This window comes from Ambystoma mexicanum, chromosome 5p, assembly GCF_040938575.1.
Source record: "Ambystoma mexicanum isolate Mex_15411 chromosome 5p, UKY_AmexF1_1, whole genome shotgun sequence".
NCBI lineage: Eukaryota > Metazoa > Chordata > Amphibia > Caudata > Ambystomatidae > Ambystoma > Ambystoma mexicanum.
Genome location: NC_090930.1, coordinates 1,046,396,238 through 1,046,421,870, shown reverse-complemented (window position 1 = coordinate 1,046,421,870; position 25,633 = coordinate 1,046,396,238). Strand labels below are relative to the sequence as shown.

General features: G+C 43.7%; 1 protein-coding gene across 1 annotated transcript in view; it reads right to left on the bottom strand.

Annotated features, from left to right (window-relative positions):
• SERPINB1 (serpin family B member 1) overlaps window positions 1-25,633 on the bottom strand; it is a 77,669-nt gene that overhangs the window by 38,964 nt on the left and 13,072 nt on the right. Inside the window, exons 2-5 of the mRNA XM_069613533.1 lie at window positions 24,518-24,694; window positions 16,619-16,756; window positions 11,474-11,591; window positions 3,772-3,914 (exon numbers count right to left, since the gene is read on the bottom strand). Of these exons, the coding sequence (XP_069469634.1) occupies window positions 3,772-3,914; window positions 11,474-11,591; window positions 16,619-16,756; window positions 24,518-24,685 (567 nt within the window). The 5' untranslated portion in view covers window positions 24,686-24,694. The remainder of the gene's footprint in view (window positions 1-3,771; window positions 3,915-11,473; window positions 11,592-16,618; window positions 16,757-24,517; window positions 24,695-25,633) is intronic.

Sequence of the window (25,633 nt, the reverse complement as noted above, 5' to 3'; positions counted from 1 at the left end):
TCCATCAGCCTTAATGTTCGTCTGGGTCATATGGACAAGAATTCCCCACAACCCAAGGACCACACTGCCTGCCACCATCATTGACAACACCCTGGACAAAGACAAGGCGAGCAAGATGAAAATGAAGGAATACTCTGATCACAGGAGACAAGCAAGACTGAGCCTCATCCAAGTAGGTGATCAAGTACTAATTAGACAAACTCAGAATGCCAAGGACACCCTGGCATTCAACCCTGAACCTATGACAGTAACTCAAATAGGTGGGTCCATGATAACGGCAGCTAACCCGCAAGGAACTGTCACAAGGAATTCCTCATTCTTCAGAACACTTGAAGGAGATCAAGAACTTGAGATCCCGACCATAGCTGCAGCAGACAAATCATCGGACATAGACTCTGAGTACAGAGGAGAGGACCGAGACGCAGATGACAGTGATAGTGACACCACTCTCAGCTTGGCCCCTGTGCCGCCACACAGCCCTTCAAGGAGAACAATACGCAAGCCCTCCAGGTGGATAGAAGAGATGAACTGATGATCCCAACCAGCCATTTAAGTGGGGGGAAGATGTTGTGTCCCTTTTCTTTTGTTATCTGACAATCAGTTGTCATGGAGCCAAGTCTCCTTTCTATTATTTCAGTTCTGGTGGGCTGCGCCCCACGTGTTAATATAGAGGTGGGGTTAGCGCCTGAAGCTCAGTTTTGCGCTGAAATAAATAAGATCAGACGCACCAGCCAGGCTCCGTGTGATTCATTGAATGGACTTATTATTATTGTCGTATTTGCATATGCAACATCATTGTGATGCACATCACAATATAACAGTATATATGTTTTGGGGGGTGGCCAAAGTGGTTTGCGCTGGTTTCAGAAATGCCTAGCGCAGTCTCTGCTTTGGGAAAATTGTGGATGTACCCCATTGGTTCGTCACATAAAACACACTGATGGCAAATATCACAAATTACTTTAACAAATGTCCACTCCTTTCCAGAAGCTTTTTAAAACTTGATGGACATATTTCAAGCGGAAATCAATGTTTTTTCTGTAGGGCCGGATGTACCTTACAAACATTTCATGGTGAGGTGGAATATCCAAGGGGCAGTTAGGTGGGATTTTTGCACTGAATTCTCTTTTTTTAAACTGGAAAAGAAATGTATTTTGAGATGTATTTATTGACTTCATTGCTCTATTTTTAACTTTAAAATATGTATTACATTTTCTTAACAATGTAGCATTGTCTAAGAAAAAGGTGCAATCTTTCATAGAAACATAATGGGCCTCATTTGTTTCCGGCACCTGGCAATGGGGACTTACAGGGGCAGTACGGCCCCGACGGTCCCGGTAAATCCTCATTGCCTGGTGCCAAAATATTTTTCTCCCCATTCCCATTCGAGTCCCATTGGACTCAATGGGAATGGGGAAGACGGATGCAGAGGGACCATTCATGAATGGTGCCGGTGCATCCGTGGACGAAAAGACACCCACTCGCAAAACTCATAGTTTGCCGATCCGGAAACAACAGTACCGGCAAGCTTACCCGTACCGTTGTTTCCGGACCGGCAACCTTATAATGAGGCCCAATTAAACCATTGCCTAACTTAGGCTACAGAAGATTACTTTAGGCCCTTGGTCAACAAAACAAACAGCTATTGACACTGCTGTCAAGTAGCTATTTGCAAGTTTAAAAGTAAAGTAGCTATGTGTAAGTTTAAAATCTGTTTTGACCAGTTTGCAGAAAGCAGACAAGTTGCCTGTAGGTATAGGGGTGCTATGGGTCATTTTATGTTGCAGAGAGTAGGAGCATATTAAGTGAAAGCTACATGCCTCTGGTAAAAACACGCTACAGGTTTGGTAGATGCTGGGCTTCATTTGCAGGACAGTTCATTGGGAATGATGGGTTGGGTTGAAGAGTACATCCCACACAGGGAGGAAGGTTCCTGCACATCCTCATGTGTCATGTTTCAAAAGACAGCTTTAGAGCTTGGAGTATACCGTTTGGCCAAGATAACAAGACTGCTCTGCAATGATATATTCACTTTCCATTGCTGACTGCGTCCTTTTCTCCGCTAGGTTGCAATGCCAGAGCTCTGGGTATAGTGTTTGCCCAAGATCAGAAAGTTGTAATGAAATGGGTACCGCCAGCCGTAGTATTGACTCCTTTGCCAATTGCTTTCTTTCCCACGGCTCAATCATACGAGATCGGAATATATGGTTCAATAAATAGCTTAAGGAAGCACCAAATTCAATCCCTTCACCTCTGTGTGTTGATTCCTTTACTTTCTTCCTCATGGTAATCACTAAGGGCCCCATTACGACTTTGGAGGTAGCCATGGCGCAATTAGCGCCATGGCTGCCTCCAAAATCGTGTCCGGGTCCGAACTGGTGGAGTGGGGACTTACCGGGACATTCCGCACTTGGCGGACCTGGTAAGTCCCCATTCCAAATGCCATTCCCCATTCCCATTGAGCCCCCATAGGGCTCAATGGGAATGGGGAAGGTGCTAATTACGTGACTGCTAATGGCAGGCCCGTAATTAGCGCCCTGGTCCCCTAACGGGACCCGTAAGGGACGTGTGGCCTGACCACACGTCCCTTGTGGTTCCCGCTAAGGGACCTCGGAATTGGGGGTAAGGGAATTACCGGCATCGGTGCCCGGTATCCCTTACCGCCCACCTCGTAATGAGGCCCTAAATCACAGCATACTGCTTGACCATGATCACAGGGCACGACGGTAATGAATCCTTCCATCTTCCCTTGCTGATTGCTTTTCTTTTCCCACCAAATATCACAAGGATACACTGCAATGGGCCTCATTACAAATGTGCCATTATGTTGGTGGTAAATCTGTCAAAATACCGCCAAACAGAATTGCTGTTACCACCACTTAGTCCTGCGGATTTACTGTGGAATTACAAGTGGTGGTTGGCGGGGTAAGGCCCCATTTTCTGGAGACAATAGGATTTCAATGGAATTACTGCAAGAAGTAATTATGGTAGCAGAAATTCCACCGATTTTGCAGTTTTGTTGGCAGTAAGATGAAGGATTTACTTCCAGCATTTTTGCTGGATGAAAATCCTCCACCTTACCACCAAACTAGTAGTACGGCGGTGCAGCAATTCCACGGTAATGCAGTGGTAACATTGTTACCACTGCATTACCTCAATGTTTTCATGCACCGCCATACTCTTAATGAGGTCTAATGAGTTTGTCTGTCTCAGTATTGATTTGCCTCAACACACCCCATCCAAACATATGTGGGAAGCGAGCCCCCAGGGACTCGGCTGATACGGCTGCTAGTCGAATTGCCTCCCTGAAGGTGGTTGAGGAAGGCTCATTATCCCCACAGAGATGCAATATACCCTTCCTAGAAGACACCCTTCATGCCACCGAGACTGAAGACCTATTTTACAAGAAGGCATTTCCAAAGGTCCTAGCTGTTCCCGATGTCTCAGTGTAAAAAAATAATTTCGAAGGGTCTTAGGAACTTCTGAATATGCAATTCAGTGCAGAGGGCCATCACAGACTGTGAAACAAAATGGCAGGTGTCCTACAGCACAAGGTAGTCTGGGTGCGAACCCACAGAGTTCATAGACACTGAGGAAAGAATGAATGATCCCACCTTACTTGAAGTTACATGCCTCAAGAAGTTGCCCAAAAACGTATGTGCCTTCACACATGCCATCAACCAAATGCCCACAGTGCCCCTGCCTTAATTCGTCTTTGGCTCCTTAAGACTGAAAACTGATGGCAGTTTACAGTTCAGCTAAAATAATTACCTTATTTAGCCTGAACGGCATGTCCACTGTGTCTTCTTTATTAAACTTATCCGCCCATTCGCCTTTGAAATAAATAGCATTGACCAGCACCAGTATTGTGGAAGAATCAATGGTACCTTCGGGCAGCAAATCCAGAATTTTACCTAAAAGAGATGCAAAAATAGAAAGGCAATGCACAAGTTAACAAATGTGCAAGATGGCCACCATACTGTACTGAACCTCACATGCGTTGGTACCATATATGTTTTTGGCAATACAACTCTGAAATATAGCGTAGAGCTCTTGGAACGCCTTCTCAATCTTCATACCACCAGTCTTACAGATTTGGCATGTTTTTCACATTTGGTACTGTGTTTTTTCATGTAACATTTCTATTCAGGGAAGAACAATGATTTTTTGATTGCAAAAGAATGTACAATAGATAGGATATCAGATTTGAAGGGAAGCACAGTGCTACTTACAATGGGGTGAGTTTGAGTGGTATTCAGACCAGGTTGTGGTGGGGGTAAATGCTACACTCACCAGGGAAAATACATAGATTAAGGACAGTCAACATTAGACATTTTTAAGTGTAGGTAGGTGGTACGGCCAGCTATGTTAGGGCTGCAACCATGAAGGGAGAGGTTTTAGAGTGGAGGCAGAGAAAGGGACGGACAAAGGCAAGTTAGAGGCGAGGGAAAAATGTTTGCACAAAGACAGATGAGAGATAGGTTAAGAGGATAACTCAGAGACAAGGATGTAGGCTTTAATTTTGGCCCAAATCAGTGTAGACTGTATCTCTAATGTCCAGGGGAAGAGAATTCCATGCAGGAGGATCAAGAAGAGAGAAAGAGCAGAAGCGTGAAGAAGCACAGGGAGGGCAAGGCACCACTTGGGTAGTCGAGGAGGCAGAGCAGAGATTACAAGAATACTTGTATAGTTGGATAGAGGAGAATAGTTAAGGTGGTGCCTTACCACGGATAGATTTATGAACTAAGAGAATACATTTAAATCTGGCCCTTTTCTTGCATCGTCAGCCATCCAGCCTGGTGATGTAAGAGGCAATAGGTGTGAAGTGAGGCAGTTCAAAGAGAGTCTGGTAGTGAAGTTAATGATCTTGTTGAGAAACCATAGTTGGGGAGACCAAAGGCTTGCACAATAGTCACATTTAGAGAAGAAACAAGTGGTTAAGATATGCTTGGCAGTCTTGAAACAAAGGAGGTGCCTGATTTTCCAAATATTTAGGAGGTTGAGGTGAGCTGCCATTGCAGTTTTGGAGATGAAAGTAGACAAGGTGTGAGAAGAGTCATAGATGGCGCTGAGGTTTCTAACTGAAGAGGAGTAGGGGAAAGTGTCAGGTGGGAACTGGGAAGGCAGGGGGGGGAGATGAGAGAGCATTTGGCAAGGAAGAAGAGCATCTCGGTTTTGGAAAGGTCTAACAACAGAGAGTGCAAAGTCTTCCAATGTTTTATGGCAGAGAGACAATTTGACATTTTGATAGAAGGATCAGAGGAGAGTTCAGAAAAATAGATGATTTGGGTGTCATCCACAAAGAGTTGGTACAAGAACTCAAAGGAGGAGATTAGGGCCCCAAGATCAGCAGAGTAGAGTTTAAAGTGGAGAGGACCCAAGGCAGAGCTTTGTGGAACACCTACAGTAAGATCAGTGAGTTGAGATGTGGTTGTTGCACGAGACAGAACTATAGAGGTGCTAGGTAGGATTCAAGGGCTTGACCGCGAATCCCAAGAAGAGAGATTATTAAATAGAACAGACTGATCAACAGTGTCAAATGCACTGGCCAGGTCAAGGAAAATTAGGATAAATTGGAGTACTTAGCAGAGGTGATGAAGTTGGAGGCAGTCATCAGAACAGTTTCCGTGAAGTGACACGAGTAGAAACCTGTCTAGAAGGTTGTGGATCTCTAAGAAATTAATAAGATGTTTGAATACAACCCTTTCCAGCCCATTAGAGTGTGCTGGCTTACCTACAAGGGAGAACCTCGAACATGAGGCGCAGGGATTTAGGCACCAACAGGCAGTCATATTTAAAGCAATGGCGTACATCAGCCTCTGAATTGGAATCCATCCAGAGGACTTCCCATTGCTTCTGCACCCCTGCTAAGCCGTTGCCCTGCAGATGATCAAGAAAGGATTGCCCCTTCTCTGCTTCTACCTCTTCTTCACTTTCCCTCTTTAAAATACCTCTCCTTCACTTTCCTTCTTTAAAAGCAGCTATTTTACCAATCCTTAAGAAACCCCTGACAGACACCAACAATCCTGCCTATCGGAGTGTATCTCTCCTCTTTAATTACTCTAAAATACTTAACTCATAATTAACAGGATACCCTCCTACCTAGACTCCAATGACCTCTATGACCCTCTCTAACCTGGATTCGCCAGCCGTCACTCTACAAAAACAGACCACAGATAGTACTTTGTTGTCCAATGCATAATTCCTCCATGACTGAAGTAGCCTCCCTCCCTACCTCAAATACCCCTCCCATCTACCTCTCTCCCTACCTGGCAACTTCTTTGTGCTTTTTATTAGCAATCTCAACTTACACTAGTACATTAAAACCATCTCTACTGTAGCCGGCATTGGCCTGCAAAATATTCGAAAAATCTGCCTCTTCCTCACTTACAAATCTGCCAGAACCCTCATACTGAACCCAGTATCCTCGATTACTGTAGCCTCCCCATTTGTGGCCTTCCCATCTACAGGATCCTCCTGCTTGACAAATTATACAACTGCACTATTCATACTCTTTATAATCTTACCCTTTCCTCTCCCAGCTTCAAGTACCACCTACAAACCATTTGGCATTCAATAAAAACACGGTACCCCTTCAAATTCCTGCAGCTTGTTTTCAAATGAATGCATGAGTGTTATAATGTAAGGAATGTTGTGCTGGAGATTCCAGAGAATCTCCTGCACAACATATCCATTACAGAGTGTTATTGTGAGACATAGTTGAAGGGAGCCATCAGTGCAGTAATTGACTGGCAGTGCCAACATGAATACAACTGGTTCCATTCAACCTCTGAAATATCATCACTACAGTGTTTGTCGATGAGAAAGGCCCACCAGTGCACAGACCCATGCATCCAACAAGGAAATCCATCCACAAAGAGAAAGCAGCGTTTCGAAGGTATATGTTGTGATGCACGACCTGACACAGAACAGGAGTGAAGGCAAGGAAAAGTGAAGAAATGCTGTCCATCATCTGCTGTGCATCTGCTGAACTGAGGGAAGCAGGAATCTACTCCCTTCAAGACCTCTTACCACCCCAAGGCCCTGCCCACTGTATATTTTAAAATTCTACTGGGCCATTAGCCATGGCCTTTGGCTGTGTCCACTGTACAAGTTCCCCCAATATGTTTCGTTTGAACCCACTAGGTGGGACACTATACATGTCTTTCGGGCCCACTAGCTGGGGCCTACGGGTCTGGCCAGTGAGCACGGTCTTTGGTCATGCACACTTTTAAAAATAAAAACACTGCAGAGCCGTCCACTGTACATGTTCCCCCAATATGTTTCTTTTGGGCTCCCTAGTTGGCCATGGCCGACTATACATTTCTTTTGGAATCCACTATCCAGGGGCTTTGGTCCTGGCCAATGAGCATGGCCTTCGTGCTCACTGGCCAGGGCCATATTGCACCCCTTGACATTTTGCCCTAATAGGTTACCCCACACCTCACTTTAGCTGTCAAATTCCACTTTTTTGTATTAATCTCAAAACCTTTTTTTCCTGTAACCGCTGTTATATAGCAATTAACTACAAATAACCATGAATATTTGGGAAATATTTACAGTTATTATATAACCCTGAATATGCAAAAATGACCCCAAACTGAGCTAAAATGTTTAAGATCTGACCTTGGCTCCCAGCCCTGCCCCCAACTCCCCAATTTCAAATGGTGTCCTCTTTCCCCCTCCCTACCTCTAGCCTGGTGCCATTTCATCCGCTGTCCTCTATCAAAAGGCATTTTTTCCACTTTTCGTTTTCGGATATTCGCAAACATTTTAATAAAATGTGCAAACATTTCTTGCATCAAACAAAAAAAAAAGGAAGATTTCAGTTCCGAAGAGCCACTCTGACTCTGCTGCAAAGCAACATGGGAGATATAGCAATCATTTTGGAAGAAGGAGGCCCCCCATTCTCCGTCAAATATTTTAAAAATGACTGGATGCAATCATCCCAGACCCCCTAGCCCCTGAGAAATCGAGTTAACGCTTCGTGCCAAAGTTGTTACGTACCTGGTCCAATTCCACCCAGCGGTTTTGGCTGCGCACTGGAGCAACAGTGTTTTTTAACTTAATAATTTTTTTATTTTGTAACTGATCTTCCCGAAACTCTCAACACTTCGGGGGTGGGGAAGCGGGCAGGGGTGGCTGTGACAAATCTTTTTGTTTTCATAATTTAAGCCAAATCCGTCATTCAAATCAAAAGTCATTAGCCATAATGCAGCGACTGCCGCACACTAATATACACCTAACAGAGATTGTATTAACTATTCATTTACACAACTGCAGATTTGTGTTTTTATATATTGCAACCGTGTGATTTACCCTTATGTGCATCTAGCACGCAGTGCATGACCCCTGGATCCTTTGTGCCGATTTAATTAGTGCCAGGCTGTCAAAAATAATCAGATTCCATGAGTCCAGCATGCCCATGGACTGGGGTGCTCAGTTCATTATGTCGACTTGACTGATGTAATTACAATGACTTTTATATGTTTTGAAAGGTTTAATATTTTGAACCAGCCAAAATAGAAAATAAATAAAATTAAAATTAAAATTGCAATAATAATTACCATAATCCACTGCCCATTGAGCCCAGCATGGCCAGATATCCTATGCCCAGTTATCTCAGCAATCTCTTATTGGCTGCCTATCCTGGCCAGATGCATCATACCTAGTAAGCCAAGCATGGAAAAATTCCAACAAACCCAGCATGGCCAGATTCTGTTCGGCCTAGATGTCCAGTATGGCCAGGTATCATCAATTCTGATTTATGAGGCATGCTATGTGTCCATTAAGCTCAGATTTCACAGCAGAACCAGATACCATTTCCCCCCATTAGCCCAGAAATCTATAATGTTTAGTTAGCCCAATCTGGCCAGATACTATTGTGTACAGTTAGCCCAACTTGGCCCGACTGAGATATGCCATTTAGCCGAACCTAGCCTGATTGCATTAGTCCCAGTTATCTAAGAATGGCCAAGCTTAATTATGGCACTATGACCACACTCCAGACCCTGTTTCCCCAGCGTGCCCATATACCATTAGACTCAGTATGATGCTCTTGCATTAATCCCATTTTGCCCAGCATGCCCCTGCTTTTCATGTTTACCTTATGTCTTCGGTATGTACGTCTTAGCAAGCAGGAACAGGTAAGGAGTGGTATCTTCTGGATGGTGTGGGAGGAGTTGCAGGTTGACCATGGGCTTGTGTAGCAGTTACCAACTGCCACAACACAGCTCCAGACAGATACTCAGAATGAAGCCTCTGGCCTGAGGAGCTTGCCCTGCAACTGCTGCCACCAGGACCTGTTGCAACTGCAGGTTGCTGTGGTCTCTGGTGTCCCTGGAGCTATGGCACAGCATGGAAAGACTGCACAGGGCGCATGATGGCAGGTCAGTCCTGTGTCTCTTCCAGGCCTAGGTGCTCACCCGGAGGGACTACACCAGACAAACACACTACTCTGTACATACTTCTCCAGGAGTGCTGGTCAATAAATAGACTTGGCTACTTGGTGGAAGGTGGGAGCATGAGGCACCTGTGGGAAGGGGGTGCAGGCAAAGATTAATATGTGAAAAACAATTAACACATAAGACATGACTCATGTCATTCATTCATAGCGCATCGGGTTGACTTGTGCTCGAATGTGGGTGTGTGTGCGCGTTGGGGTGGAAGGGTTACTGGTTCCATTTCTGAAATCAAGCATCCTGTCCTGAGGTTACCAGCTCAAGTACAAAATAAAACGGTGAATCGGACCAGCCCACACTGGGCTGTCGAGCTGTCTTATGAGAAATTGTTGATTGCCCAAGTGCCCGTCTGAGTCTACCAGCTGGCCCAGAGGATGAGGGAAAAGAGGTGAAGGACGCACTGGAGACTGGCCCAGCATGGAGGCCGCTGCTTTTTTTGAAAATGTTAAGACTCCTTAAGTCTACCTCTTTGTAAATGTAACATACGTGTCTGTGTGTGTAATGTGTATAGCAAAGTGCACCTTACATACTATACATATAAATTACTAATGAGAAAGAAATAGTGAACATGTCGAGGAAGTGGCATGCAATGTAAATGATGGCGTATACCCATAAAGGAATAAATGCATCAGCAGTTTTGTCTCTTCTCAAAAGACTGGCAAAGGATTTTCTCCGAGTTCCCTGGAGAAAAGTACTGTTTGTTCTACCTACTGTAAGTGTGGAATTGGAATGGGAAAATGTAGAGAAAGCGTGGTGTCCATTTTTTCTTTTAAAAATATGTAATTTTGTTTCTGCATTGAACATTTTTTCTTTTTACATATTCATTTTTCAATGTTTCACTTGTCTATGTGTAATTAACTGCCTGAGTCATGAGGCCCTGGCCCTGTTGCCAAACTGCTCTATGGTTTCTTAAATCAATAACATGTACATTGGTAAGGGATTCCATATGAAATGTATGCATGTAATCTATGGTAATGTTTATAAATCAAGAAAAATTACCAGGATGAACATCTGTGGCAACAACACAATTTATGAAGCATTTGTACTCGGTGAAGGGCGCTCAGCCAATCAGATGGCTGGAACAGCGAACGAGAACATACTGTGTACCAGCCGCTATTTCCACCCACTGAGGCTTTCCCCGCGTGGTGCAATCTTGATTGTAGGAGGCAACAGGGAGCCTCTCCATGTTGCCCCCCCCCCACGTCCCCACCGACAAAAACAAACCTTATCCTTTCCCCACCTCCCTCTATGCCTCCCCACTTACCTGCTGGACCGGAGATTGGTGCTCTGGTCTGGCGCTTCTCCCGCCCGTGGTTGCAACCAAAGAAAGGGTCTAAGTCCCTTTTCCTATGGCAGCAGCCATCTTGTTTTTATTTATTTTTATGGGAGTTTGGGCTCGGACGACACGCACGTAGCCCAACTCCTATAAAACAATGCAAAAATTAAACCATTTTCTCTCCGGATGAACCCTGGAGTGCAAATGGCTATCACCCCTTTTTTCGGGGGAAGACATGGCCGGCAACGGCCACAGCTCTCGCCAAGGCTTGAGCCATTGCCAGCCACGTCTGCCCCCCCCTTTCCCGACATGGGGGTGATTGCCATATTCAATCATAATACCAAATGTAAAACAATAGACCTTTAATTTGCAGTGCAGCATATTCTTATACATAGCTACGTCTGCACACAAGATGCACTGTTTTACGGCTCTCCCCACTCAAAGTCAACCTTGCCCAACATTCTTGTTAGGCCTGACCCTGCACATCATCCAAGGATTATTCTTGCCCCTTGGCTGAGCCTTACAAAAGACATATCACTGTGAGGCCTACCCCCACCTCAAGGAGTATATTTGGTCCAAGGTCCATCCCAGCCTGAGGTCTCATCTTTGGCCAGAGGGCCATCACTGCTACAAGGCTGAGGTCATTCATTGTACTAAGGATCACCATTTACTTTGCTCATTTTTTAGAGTTTCAGAAGGCTTTGAGTGGCACATTTAGGGTGGTGCATTACATTACCTTTTGTCTGCTCCTCCACCCACTTGTTGATGTCCTGCCGTGCTCCCTCAGCTGCACCTTTGAAGTCAACAGTGGATAACTCTGCACCATATAATTTTAGAGAGGAAGCCAAATATTCCTGGAAAAATAAAACCGAAATGATCAACACAGGTTTTATAGATGTGAGTCACTGCTCTGCAAAATGTGGTGGCCACACCACATTGCTCAACAAGCCTAAGTGCTTGCATACCCTCACTGGTAGAGGATAAGGCTGAAGGAATATTGGACCCTGCCCTGTCTGAATATAGTTGCCTGTCTTGTAGTGTGCACTGGTAGCAGTTGCAGTCATCCAGAGGCGTGCAGGATTCAAGTGTTGCACACTTGTGTGCTCTGCCGGCCAGAGGATTGTACATGAGTGCACAGGGTTGTACTTGTCATATGCATGCAGCTCTGCAGATTGCCAATGCTGCTGGTGGGTGCTGGGGCGGGGCGTGGCGGGGGAATTATCAAAGGTTGGCCTTCGGTGGGAGTGAAAGAGCAGCAATGAGGTGGTGGCTTCAATGGTGGGTTCGATGGGGATCCCAGAATAACTAAAAGTAATGTGTGGTGTATTTATGAAGTGTCCAGCAGTTCAACAGTGGGAGCAGTAGATGTCAATCACAATTTGGAAATCAATATACAAATCTGCCACTCAAGGGACAATGAAGTGTGATAAAAGAGCAACATTTAGCATGGGGATCCCTGGGAATGGGTGGGCCACAGGAATACCTGACCCCCCCCCCCAATCCAGGTGGGTGAAACAATCTGGAACACCAAAGTCACTGTGATGCCAAATTTCCCAAAGGATCTGGTGCTGGGGAGTAGATTTCCAGGATTCAGGGAATGGAGCCCTTATGCAAGCATAAGAAAAGCCCTAGGACATGAGCGCTACCCCTTTGGGTGACCAAAGCAACCCGGTGTTATGCCTGCTGGGCTAGAAGGCATATCTCTTATCATTATCCCAATAGTCCTTTCTCATGTTTTACAGGTCAGTCAGTTGTGGAAATGTATGGATAAGAGAAAGTCCCAAACAACATCTCGGCACACGTATATAGCTGGGGAAAAGAGGAGGGGGTCTTTGGAGAAAGGGTGGAGATACGCGACAGGGTCGGGTACTGGACCCTGTATAAGGGGGCAATGGATCCTACCAGACCTGGGGCAGAGGGCCTCCCTGGGTGAACTCAGCGCCTTTCCCAGATGCGGGGGGGTTGAGGTGGCAGTTTCTGAAACCCCCTCATGTGCCTTGAATGATAATGTGGGTACCACCCTCTGTCAACAATGCCTCCCAGTTCTTTCTGGACAGTGTTCTCTTTTGTCTTTTTCAGGGCAGCACTTCCCAGAATACACATGGGATCAACCAAGAAAACCTGGACCAGAATAGGGAAATAAAATTGTGAATAGAAATGGAATAGACTGGGATTTGTCTTGCGAAACAGAGATGAGACACCCAATAACCAACTTGAGAACCCCAGGTGGACCCACACAAAACGAATTGAGACTAAGGACAGACTTCAGGGGAGACACAGAAATCTTCCCCAAACCAAAGTGGAAGCAAAACTAACCAGCACATGAAGAAACCCATAGGGAAATTTAGCGGCTAGAGCACCCGGCTGCTGCTCTGCAACTAGGGCCTAAAATGAGGACTTAAAAACATATATAAATTGCCCTTGTGTAACCTCACCCCTGGGGAAAGAATAGCCAGAAAAAGAGTACTATTTTTTGACAATGTTTTTAATAGCTAGAAAGGAAAGAATATTATCAATATTTAAGGCCCGTTTATGTACCATAATCATCCGTAACTTCAACACTGTCTGGGTTGTAGAATTATAGCATCCATATTCTGAATCTGTATAAAATGGTTGATCAAATAAATCTAAATTCATGTGTTCATAAATGTATATTTATCCATATAATCAACAATGATGGGTACAGTCATTTTTCTGTAAGCGTAAGCTAGGTTACAATTGTTAAGTCTTTAATTTCATTTTCTTCTCATTCTACAAACTAAGGAACTCATAGACCCAAACTGATCTGTTCTCTGGGAGAAATGGCACAGTAGCCTCACCCCTCCTAAAATTATTGTTATTATGATGGTATTTATTGAGCACGTAACTAGCTTCGGCAAGCAACAGGGTGCTTAACAAATCATAAGGGGATGGACTAGGTGAGGGAAGCATAGATACAAGGCAGTGGGAGCTAACAACGGGTGAGGGTTTGTAATTTGGCAGCAATAGATCTACAAGCAACTAGGGAAGGGAATGGGGAGCAGATCATTTTATGATAATAATTATAATTATAATAATAATCACCCAGTCTTAGGCTAGGTGGGGAGTGGAAGGGGTATGGACCTAGTTGTTAAGCAGGGACATTTCTTGAAGAGGAGGGTCTTGATCTCCTTCCTGAAATGTAGTAGCAAAAGGGCAAGTCTGGTGTTGACGGTGAAGAGGTTCCAGAGCCTGGGGGCATACACAGAAGGCCTGCCGGATGGGATGGTTCCTTCCTTCCTGTACCAGCGGAGTTCAATTCCGCACATGTCCTATGATCCCCGGATCGTAGGCCTCCCGGGTGCTGAAATGAGTCAAAGACACATACTTGAGGTTCCCCAACTATTTGCATTCCACTTGAGTTGCATTCCCAGGGACATCATTTAGGAGTTGCCAGGGGTCGCAACTGTGACCCCTGAGGTCTCCCTTGCTACCCCTATGGTCTCCCTTGCTACCCCTAAAAATAAAATTAAAAAAATACGATTTTATTATTATTATTATTTTTTAAATGGAAGTTCCTGGGCTGTGACCAGTGCCATGTGACTCTTTGCTTCTGGGGTGGCTGGATGTCTTGTTCAGGTCTCTTAAAACTTTTTTTTTCAAAAGAACAGAGGGTCCACAAGTCTTAACACTTTCAGCAGTGCCCCTAAATAAGAAAGACTAGGAATATTAAATAATGTGTCTTTCTGGAATGCTATACAATAATTGCTAGACTCATTAAAGTTTTATTAAAGGCACACTTCAGGGGGTCAGTCATTGATTTAGTCTGTTCTTAAACACCTCAACACAGCCTTTCATCCTTCTGAGGTCGATAAATGAGTACCAACACAGGTTGTGTGGTATTGAATGTATATTTTTTCTATACAAAGCGATTAAGCGTAAGTGTTATACAATAACACATCATTATCATTTGGCCATGGACGTCTGTTTACATTCACAGTAATTTGGTAATATAGCCCTATACACACTGATCTTAATGATCCATTCTTGTATGAAGTGTATATCACATTCTAGTGATATCGTAACCATATTTTTCGTAGTGTACTTAGGAACAATGCTATGTGATGCCACTTCCTATTTTGTCAAGGGGTGAAAAGTCATGTTCCATCGCTTTTCACGATATCACTTCGGAGTGGGGTCAAATTACATCACTTCCTGTGATGTCATCAGAGGTCAAGGGTTGTGTGATGTCACTTCCGCTACCGCTGGCATTTTGGTGAAATGATGTCCCTGTGCATTCCATTTTTCATATGTCTCTCTTTGGCCCCCACTTTAAAATACCTCCAACATATGCTATCCTGTGTCCTCCCGTTGTTCAGCTGCTATGTTTATCCCACCTGACACAACCTCTTACCTTGGAGGATATAGCAGATCCGCAAGTAGCTCAACTAATAAGCTCTCACAGGACACCAATTTGAATCCAAGCTGAGCTTACTTCATTAAATCTAAGTAATAATAAAAACAGGATGAAGTATGAGTAATCTACTACTTCGCTTACCATTGCAGTTGTAAAATTCTTGAGTCAGACTGGCCTAATGAACCTTATATGGTAAACTGTACTTTTTACAACCTCAAAGGATGGACCATCCTCTTCACATTTTTCTACCATTTTCTACGTTTGTATTAGCTGAAGATTTTGCAGTTTTAATGATCGCCAATGTTTTATTGATGTATGAATTATGTTTTAATGATGTGTGGAATACGTGTGATTTCAATTTTAATAGGGTTCGATGATTTCTAAGATTCATTTTTTATTGTGTGCGGTTGACTAGTTCTAACCGTATCACAATGAAAATAAAGAAATAAAAAAGAATCAACCATGAATCGTTGTTTACAAATGTGTTATTATCAACATTGTCTGATTGTCAAAATGTATCTTTTACTTTATTGACTAAAGTTTCAAATCCTGAGGAAATCGGGAGCACCTTCAAGATCTTCATGTGCAAAAATAATTCCGGGATTTGCTCAATCGCATCTTAAAGATGGACTGAATGTCTCAATATGCACTTTCAGATCCACGGTTCCTCCTGTGCAAATCATTCAAATTTGAAAATGGCGACTGGGCGAATCAGAATTGCAAAAACAGAAGTCATGCTTGCATCTGCACTCGTTTGAAACATTGTGCCTTACAAGCTTGACAATACGCAATAATACATGGTATTTGCTGGAGCTGCAGAAATATATATCGTAGAAAGACTCCAAAGAAATTAAACGAGTAAGTTACAAATAATATATCTCTGGTACACTTATGGTAGTGTAAGGCTGGTTTAATGTTCGAAATATTTCTGGAGCAGTGGAGGGCACGCCTCCAGTTACAAGGGATTATCAGGCGATTTGCAAGATGTGACGGTGTAGGACTCGTAGAATGGAGCTACTTAATGAATAGCTCATGAGAGCAAACACAGTATGTGAAACCTGTGGGCCGCCGAATTGAGCTACTATTTAAATAGCTCCTAAGAATAAACACAGTATATAGAACCTGGATGTAGACTGTGAAGGTCAATTGTATAAATTGTGTCAATACTAATTGCTATTTGGTGCAATAAGATTGGCAAATGTGTTTACTGCACAAAGTCACTCCATGGGATGCACTCGTCACTTCATAGACTTTTAATGACGATGAATATTTTAATAAAATGTGTATATTTTCCATATGTCATTGGAGTTTGAGCACTAATTTGTTTGTGCTAGCTTCTAAACGTGTGTTGAGTACTATAATAACTGAAGAACATCAGTCGATTGATGAGGGACTCTATGCCATAGATGATATAGGAAGAGGTATCATAAAGTATGAAGCGCCAATGAACATACAGTGCTGTGCCCGTGGCCTGCCCATTCTCATTGGTGAGTTGGTGGTACTTACTGGAAGGAAAGTGTACGTCTCTTCTCCGTAGAGGCGATTGGCCAGACTCAGCAGGTAGGGAGCGCCAGCTTTGTTGATGTCTGCTGACAGAGCCCGAAACCCTGGGTGAACATCTTCAACAGCGCCCAAATGTAGTGCCTGGAACACAAACAGATACAGCGCTATCAAATACCATTCGCTTAACAGTATAAATACATGCTCAGGTGTCCATATAGATCTACAGAACAGTACATAATAGCGGTGTATTGAACTCAGTGAAGAGTGGATCAACGACCATTCCCACTTCAAGCCAAGGCACAATTAACACAGGAGAGAAACACCTCTGGGCCAGCTCTATTCCAAAACGGGCGCCATCGTAGGCATTCTCTGCTCCAAAATGGTCACCAGACAAGAAATCTTAGGGGTTCTCTGCTCCTGTACAATTCAAAGTAAAATTATTTCGAATTTTTATTTCCAGAATATGCCTATTCGTTCAGAAAATGGCCGCATCTGCACCGCATCATAGATTTCACTGGAAAAGAAAAAGTAATCATGACTCCTGGAGAATACGCCCTCTTGTTGATTCTTAAAGAGTCAGAACCTGCCACCTAGATGATAAATTGCAAATTCTTCATTTCGCGACTCTAAAGAGTTCTTTGTGAATTGCTCTAGTCTAGGGCAAAGGTCACTGTAAGATTGACTAATGGCGCTTCATAAACCGGTTCCTCTCGCATGCCCAGGGCTGACTGAAGCCATAAACCCGCTGATAAGAGGAATTACTATCCTGATGTTGTTGGCCTCTTAACAGCACTGCAATTAACAGCAGGGGAGAGGAGCACCTGCGTATCCAAGGTTTTTCCTTGAATCTACACAGCGGTTAAACTTTACCCCACACTAGTTTATGGTTCAGCCTAGAAACCTACAACATTGTTCCCATTAATGCATTCATTCTGATGACTTGAAACAGGTCGCCTTGATGTCTGTGCCTCCACTCCTAGGCCGGGAATTTGCGGTTTAACCCGACCCACTTCTGCTGCACAGGGCTGGGCTGGAAGTGCAAGGCTCAAGCACGTATACTCGGTATTTATAACGCCAACACCGTACATCTGCTAGATTCTAGGCGCCATGGGCAGAGTGAGAAAGGGTTAAGGGCCTAATAGAGCACGTGCATTTAGAAGGGTTCACTGGTGGGGATTAGAGTGGTTGTGGGCTTGACTCGGGTGGGTTCGTAATTCCAGAGGAGGGAAGCTGCCGTTGCAAAGTGTCTGTCCTGGCCAGACGTCACATTTGGAGCGTGGCTGACTGTGCTTAGTTTGCGATCTCGCTGCAGTGCCTGGAAACTATTTTAAAGTCTCGTGGAGCTAAGCTATGAATTCTGAAATTCCTTAGAATTTCCTTTGAATGCTCTACCTCCCTGATCCCATAATGCGCGTCTGGAGGGGATGGGTTTGAATCAGTCCGATTGGTTATATGTGGCTACATTCATTTGCTTAGAAGACATGCTTGTCCATTTTTTACTTGGTAATACCAATGGTATGCACCATGCATGAAATGACCCATTATTTAAAGGGACAGTATGATTGCAGCATTGCAGTGCGAAAATACATTTACATATTCGCCAGTTATAGGTCCTAATACTATTATGACACCACCATCAACACACAACCAACACTCAGGCCATGCCATCTGCTGCTCATGACTTCTTTTACTGCATTGCTTCTCATGGCTTATTGAAAATAATCCTTCCAGTTTATTTCGACTTAGCTTTGTGTTGCTGGTCAATGAACTTACCATAAGCAGTATGCTCTCCTGATGTGCTCTTTGGCTGTTTTTGCACCATGTGTTCTGTAAGAAGGGTGTGTATCTGCAGTACTAGTGCTGGCATGTGCCATGTCATAAGTAAAACAATGGAATGGGTTGACGCACACCTGGATTCTTGATCAAAGTACTGGTTTCATACAAGTATAAAGTGGATACAGTTCAATTTTCGGGTGCAGGGGAGAAAAAACGTCTCTGACACCACAAGTCGTTGGATCGATAGCAAAAGGGCCTCAGCACGAGTTGGGTGGTATCCCGGCGGAAACCATGATTTCCCTTTGTATGGTCAACATCATGAATATCTGGTGCATGGTGTTGGTGAACTATGTGATGAGAAATACAATTTGGCCCATTATAACTTGTCGCAGCAGTTATACATCTTTAATACAGTCTCCCAATGGTTGTCTAAATGATGAGTTTTCACACTACTATTGAGCTGGTCTCTGTTTAGGACAGTTTTTCTGTTTTTTACTGTGTCATTGCACCTTCGCTTTGAACATCTAACCACACAGGTGATGTTCATTTAATTACCGCCTCATTACTTATTATCAAATATGTAGAAAGACACACTGGTCACTGATACAACCTTTCCTTTACCTTGTAGATACTGTTGGGGTTTGAAGAATCACTATGTGCTTTCCCGAAACGCGTTGTGCTTTGTATATATATTATTGTTTACACTTTATATTGATGACTAATGAAATACTTCATGAATTTCATAATCAAGTTGAATGAATACAAGTGATACTTTTTTTATCATTAGTTTGACAGTCATAATTATACCTACTATGAAAGATCGAATGGCCATTAATTTCCTTAACTTTTGACTGGTCTTTACCAGTATTAAGGGTGTGCAGGGGACGGGAGTGTCTGTCAATTGAGGACACTAAGAGCCGGATTCACAGAAGGGTTTTATAATGGTGCCATCCCATAGGAAAACGCTCTGTGAATCAGGCCCTAAGTCTTTTTGCTATTGGTCCAACAACCTGTGGTGTCAGATTCGTTTTTTCTCCCCTGCACCCTAAAATTGTCATAAGAACTACATGGCAGGGAATTAGTTATGGCTGCATTAGAACGAGGGGGGATTTATGGTTGCCTTAGGAACAATGACATGTGAGTTAGTGGGGTTTTTTCGTTTTGCGCTGCAACCATGACGTCCCTTCAACAAAGTTTGTCACTGACTTTCAAAGGCTTTTTTGTGATGTACATTATTAGACCTTCTGTGCATGCTGGGTGTTGCCTGTCGCGAAGCCCAGTGGACACTTCGCGCAGCGATAACAGAATGGGGGTTATGTACTCGAATGTACATGTTCCAGAAATGAAACAGACAAAGACTTCAAAGGAGCCAAAGGTGAGCCTGGCAAGCCCATAAAGATGGCATTCCCACCGTCTAGGCAAGACCATTATATTCCCTCTGGATCTCAAGCTCCAAGCCCTGCTGCCTTTCTAGTGCTGGACTTACTGCACCATTCACCTGACCAGTGCCACGTGGAACTTCCGATGGGAAGACACTGCATAGCAATAACCTACAAAGAAATGCTATGTCCAGCAACTCCAAGTGATTTTGAAACCCTTAGTACGTAGTACTTCAATAAACCTTTACTTAGCACCCCGCAAGATAACTCGGCTCATGGCAAACCTTTTTACTACGAGGAAGGTGGTCACCGGAATGGTTTTATACTGAACTACTGAAGCAAACGGTGGTCTTTACAAATATTATTCTATTGTGTTAGGCACCCGTTCCAAGGGCTCGAACGGGTGGTAATGGCCAGGCATCCCGAGTTAAAGGCCTGAGCGAAGCAAGGGCCTTTAACGCCATTAGCACCTGTCCCATGGGCTAGAAAGGGGCTAATTTAAAGATTTTTCGTTCTGTACAGAGGTCGCCTTGCGGCGTCCCGTTCACGGAACAAAAATGCTGTTCAAAGATGGCTGCCATGGAAAGGGATGGCAGGGCTCTGTACGGAGTCCCTTTTCTCTTTCCATGACAGCCTTCGAGAAGAAGAAGAAGTAGTGGAGAGTGCTGCCGCCGCAGTGAGGTAAGTGAGGATAGGGGATACGTTCAAAAGAGGTCTGGAGGTGGGGAAGATGGTGGATGGGGAAAGCGGCCACCAGGCGGTTTGGAACACAGGCTAACATCGGAAGATTCAACCCGCGTTCCTAGCCTTCTGATTGGCTGGCTCCCCTGCTAAGGGTACTAATGCGAAGCATTGCATCCTTCTTTGGAACCTATTTATATTTGAACCATTATTTCCTCATTTTGATTACTTCTGTGTCTCTCTCGACCTGTTCTGTAGTTCACTTGCAGTCACTAAGACATAACCTGTGTTCTCAAGCACCTTTGCTCTTCCTGGCTTGAGAGGTCTTGTTTGCAAGCTCTTTTTCCCCTGACACATTGGCATTACTATTTAAGTAGCCCCTGTCTCTCTAATCTTGCTCTTATTTTCACTATTTTACAAGCTCACACTGCTTTACACAATCTGTTGTCTCTTTCCTCTACTTTTGACTATTGCACTTTCAAAGGTCTACTGCTTTCTGGTGCATTGTGGTTATTCCATATACCAATATTTCGTTTCTGTTACCTTCGATCACACTGTTTGTCAGTAATTCGGAAATTTTCCAGGCAATTACCCCATGTTCATTTACCATTACCATCATTTTTTACTTGATTTTGAGTAGTGGCAATGTGGTATTGATCTCCATTTTTTAGATTTCATAGGACTCCATGAGGATTTGTGTTGATTTACTGTAAATCTACCGATTTTTTAAAGTAAAATAGAGGACTTACCCCCAGTTATATTGTAAATGTCATTACCCCACTTCACCTCCAATCTTGGAATTCAATGGGGCAGTAACAATTGCAGTAATTCTGTTACTACCCAAAAGAAGTAGCAGTAACGCAATTGCTGCCAAACATTTATTGCACCACCGAACCTGTCATGAGGCTTTCTCTTGAGAAGACACTTAATAGAATGAAATCTGTAGCATAATGAATAAACTAGCTTTTCCTATGCTGTGTGATGCACTACTTTTTGGATGTTTGTGATAAAATCGAATCCGATTTTACCACGGGGGAAATAACCGAGGCTGAAATGTTTGAATTACAAAAAATCCTGATGCCTTTATCCTCTCCACCCACCAATCCTTTACCCCTTATAGTTATCCTTAAATACGGCCGCTTACCTGCACTCGCCTCTCTGCGTTGGGCTTCTCCCTGCAACCTCAGTTCCTTCTCCCAATTATGGGTGGGAACTGACGCCGCAAGGTCCGGTTCTCATTTTTAAATTCTTTTTATTTATTGTCCCCCCACATTCCAAATCATGGATGGAAAGCGGAGGACACCGCCCCCGCCATCCCCGAAATCCCATAAAGTCAAAGAAGGGGAGCGGATGTTACTTCTTTTGCCGTGCCAAATTCAGTATTTTTTCCAATTCAGCTTTTTTCCGAACATTTCAACGACAACGCTTCTTTTTTGTCTACAATGTGATGTTTCTTATTTTCCTGTAGCACCTTATACCAAACAACACAAAATGTTCTTATTGATTTGCTCATAAAGATCTTATCAGAATCTTATAAGATCTTACATGAATCCTACTTCAAAATGATGTGATTTTACTAGAATTCAGTAAGTATTTAGGTGCCATATGATTTCTAATAAAGTTCTTATCATTGTTCCCAAAATCCCACTACTTTCTCACAAATTCTTATAAGCTACTTACAAGAATAAAATAAAAACATGTTTGTATAGAGGTCTATAGAATAACACCTAACTCTGGTGAATGAAGAACACCTTTGAGTAAACTATGGGTCGGCTGAAAGGAAGACTGTGTAAGATCACTGTGAGCAGTTAGTAGATGGAGTTCTTTATGGAATCAACATTAGCCGGAAGCAGGGTCTAAAGCTCTGTCAAATCATAATGTGAATATATAGGCCAAGGTCCAGGATTGCATAACAGTTGGAGCCATAGTAAGTTACCCAACGGTCCATCGTGCATCTAGACATGACTGTCTGCACCACGCCCCTTTCAGCACTGTAGTCAATTATTCCTAGAGACGTGATCACAGTATTGTGTACTGAAAGTTAAGACATCTTTTTGGAAATTCTGAAATTATAAAACAGACTTGGGCGAAATAGGCTCTGCTATACTTCCCACTGCCCACTCTGTTGGTGGAGCTGAGCACAGAACCCATTAACTGAAAATATTCTGTGCACTGCTGCTGAACCGCTAAATTGGTTGGGGGAGAGATAATGTAAAACACTAGCTTGTTTTAAGTTTGTGCATGTAGGTCATACTCTAAAGTACTGATTGATATTTAAGATGGGAAAAGAAATGGATACAACTGGCAGTTCAGTAATGTGGAGGGGGCTTATTTACAGAAGGAAAAATTCACCGCCAGAGAAGAATATTTGGGAATAGGTTTGTTCCTGTATGCTGTATTACTTGACATATCCTTACCTGTGGGCTGCCTGCAAATGGCCGTGTTAACTAACAGGTGAGACTAGAAGGGGAACAGCAATCCTGTCTGTCAAGTGGGATGGTTTCTCATGGAAACCCACATTGCATGTCTTCCTCATTTACCCCCACCCTATTATTTTCAAAAAGTGGTGCACTAGATCCGCCAGGATTGCCTTGCAAATGATATGCTCTCCTCCATCCAGAGTGGCTGAAATAGCAATTATTAAGTAAGGTGCCGGGATAATTCAGTCCAGGCTTATTTCAGCAGGAGAGTTGAATGCAAGGAGTTAAAATCTTATGAAGGAGTCGGGATATTATACATTAATTTATTGCAACACTGACTTCTTATTACAATGAATCTTATCTTTTTTGTATGCTATGTAAATGCTTTTGACAGAACTGGCTTTAGTGACCTTTATCTTTGTATCTTGAGGGCTATTAGCGAGATTACGATGTTTTTTTGACCGAGAATTAAGTAAAATTGTTTTTATTTTGCATGTTCATGTTGTTTTTAAGGCTATTTTGTTATATCCAAAATAAACATATGAATGATGATGCTGCTGATTGATACAAGGCCTGCACCAGCCTGGTTCCCTATTATGGAAATATATATGGGAGTTCCCATAAGGAGCTGCTGGTTACCAGGAAAGGTAGAGCTATTGCTCTCCATGCTTCACATAATCACCACACACAAGTGCCATGCTCTGGATTCATAAGGAAGAGCCAGCCCATTTTCAATTCTCCTTCGCAATACAGCTGGCCTGGCTGCTTCTTTTAAAAAGGCCTGGAACGCCAGTAAGTTGTCCCCGGAGGCCACATATGTCACTGCACCTGTGGCGGGTCTAAATTTGAAATGGGACACCCAAGACCACCAGGAGAACGAGGGGCAAAGATGAACATACAAAGATTGTTAGGTATCATGTCAATCATGCTTCAACACTCCCACGTAAGTTAAACAAATGGCCCAGCACTTCCCTTCACACTAACAGCCAACTCAAAATGCATCTTCACAGATGAAAAAGCATGAGCGGAGCTGCTGTCCATCTCCCCACTTGGTCAGCTATTATTGAAGAATAATGTAGTTGGGTAAAATGCCCAGAGAAGGGAGGGACCTGCACCCCCTAGAGCCATAGAAGCCCCTAGGCGTAGACTGCTCCTATTGAGAGAAACGTAGCTTGTGGAGGTGGGTAATCGTGCAGCTCAGCATGTTCACCATCAGCATAAGGTCCAGTTTACCAAGTTGCAGCTTGCATTTCTCTTTCACATCTCCTGTAGTCCCTCAACGAAACAAGCCGTCCACAGAACCCTGCTCTGCCCAATCAGATGAATGTTCCTTGAACATGCCCCCAGCACGTGCCGCCACATCCATCATCCAATCCGCATCAAACAGGTAACTGTGACACAGACTCACCCCACACATTCAGATGTCATTATTAATAAAAATAGTAAACTGTGACCATTGGCTCACTGCTTCACAAGACACACACATCATTAAAGGCACACTCCAGTCAAACAGGCCTTCGGTGGTCATGTCTCCACATGCGTGTTACACTTTGGTCTCTCCCACTAGCGAGATGGAAAGATTCCAGATTTGTCCAAGAGAGCATTTAGTGTGCGGTAGCAAGAAAATAAAGTAATGCCCTGCTTACCTTTGAGACCTGCTCTGCAGTGTTTCCTCTGGCTCCCAGATACACCATGGCTAAGGCAGCTGAGATACTTAAAGGTGAGAAGAAGATGTTTCCAGTTGGGTTGGCATCATTCAGCTTTTGAAAAAGATCCAGAGCAAAGCGGGTGTTTGCACAGCACAGGTTATCCATGTTCCAAATCTAAAAGGAAACATTGAACATGTCACTGGGGTTCCATGCAGAGACTAGAACCAACTGATCGCTTCAATTGAATGGATGATGATTGTGATACCCTAAATGTGTGCTAATTGCAGCAAAGGCTACAGCACAACAAAGGCAGCTACTGAACATTAGTATATTAGTCCATTAGTAAGTAAAAAGGATTGCACTGCTTCAACAAAAAAAAAATTAAATGCTTTCTTTATGAAATTCAGTTTAAGGGCTGGGATGTTCTGCCAGCCATGTGAATGTGCTCCAGGTCATTTATTTATTTATTTCTACATGTATAAAGTGCACACAACCCACAGGCATCAAGGTGCTGGTTGCAAGGGAGAGAAGGGGTGAAGGATGGGTGGAGGACAAGCAGTGGGAGGGAAAATGGGTTACCAGAAAGGTTCAATGTCAATGGAATCAGACAGTTTTCAACTGTTTTCTGAAAGGCCAGTACAAAGCCTCACAACGTAGGTGGAGAGGCAAGTTATTCCATAGTCGGGCAGAAATGACTGGAAAGCTAGAGCCTCCAGCTCTAGTGGGTCTGAAGCGCAGGGTGAATAGTCTGTGGCTGTAGATGGGTATTGTAGGTGTGGACGAATTGTTCTTGGAGATTCTCTGCGCAAGGTAGGGCGGTGAAGAGTTAGAGCGACAGCGATGAGTAAGGGAAAGGACTTTAAAGTTGAACCGTTCTCTGACGGGTAACCAATGAGCAGCTTTTCTATGCATTGAGGCATGGTCACGTCTGGATAAGCTCATAAATGCCCGGATGGCATTGTTCCGGATAGTCTGGAGTTTGTTAAGGTTACACTCTGCCGTGCCAGCAAGAAAGGAGTTACAGTAGTCGAGCCAAGAGCCAATTACTGCTCTGGCCATGGCCAGTTTGCTTGCATTCAAAGGTTTTTTAGTGTGGGCAGCTGAGGATGCAAT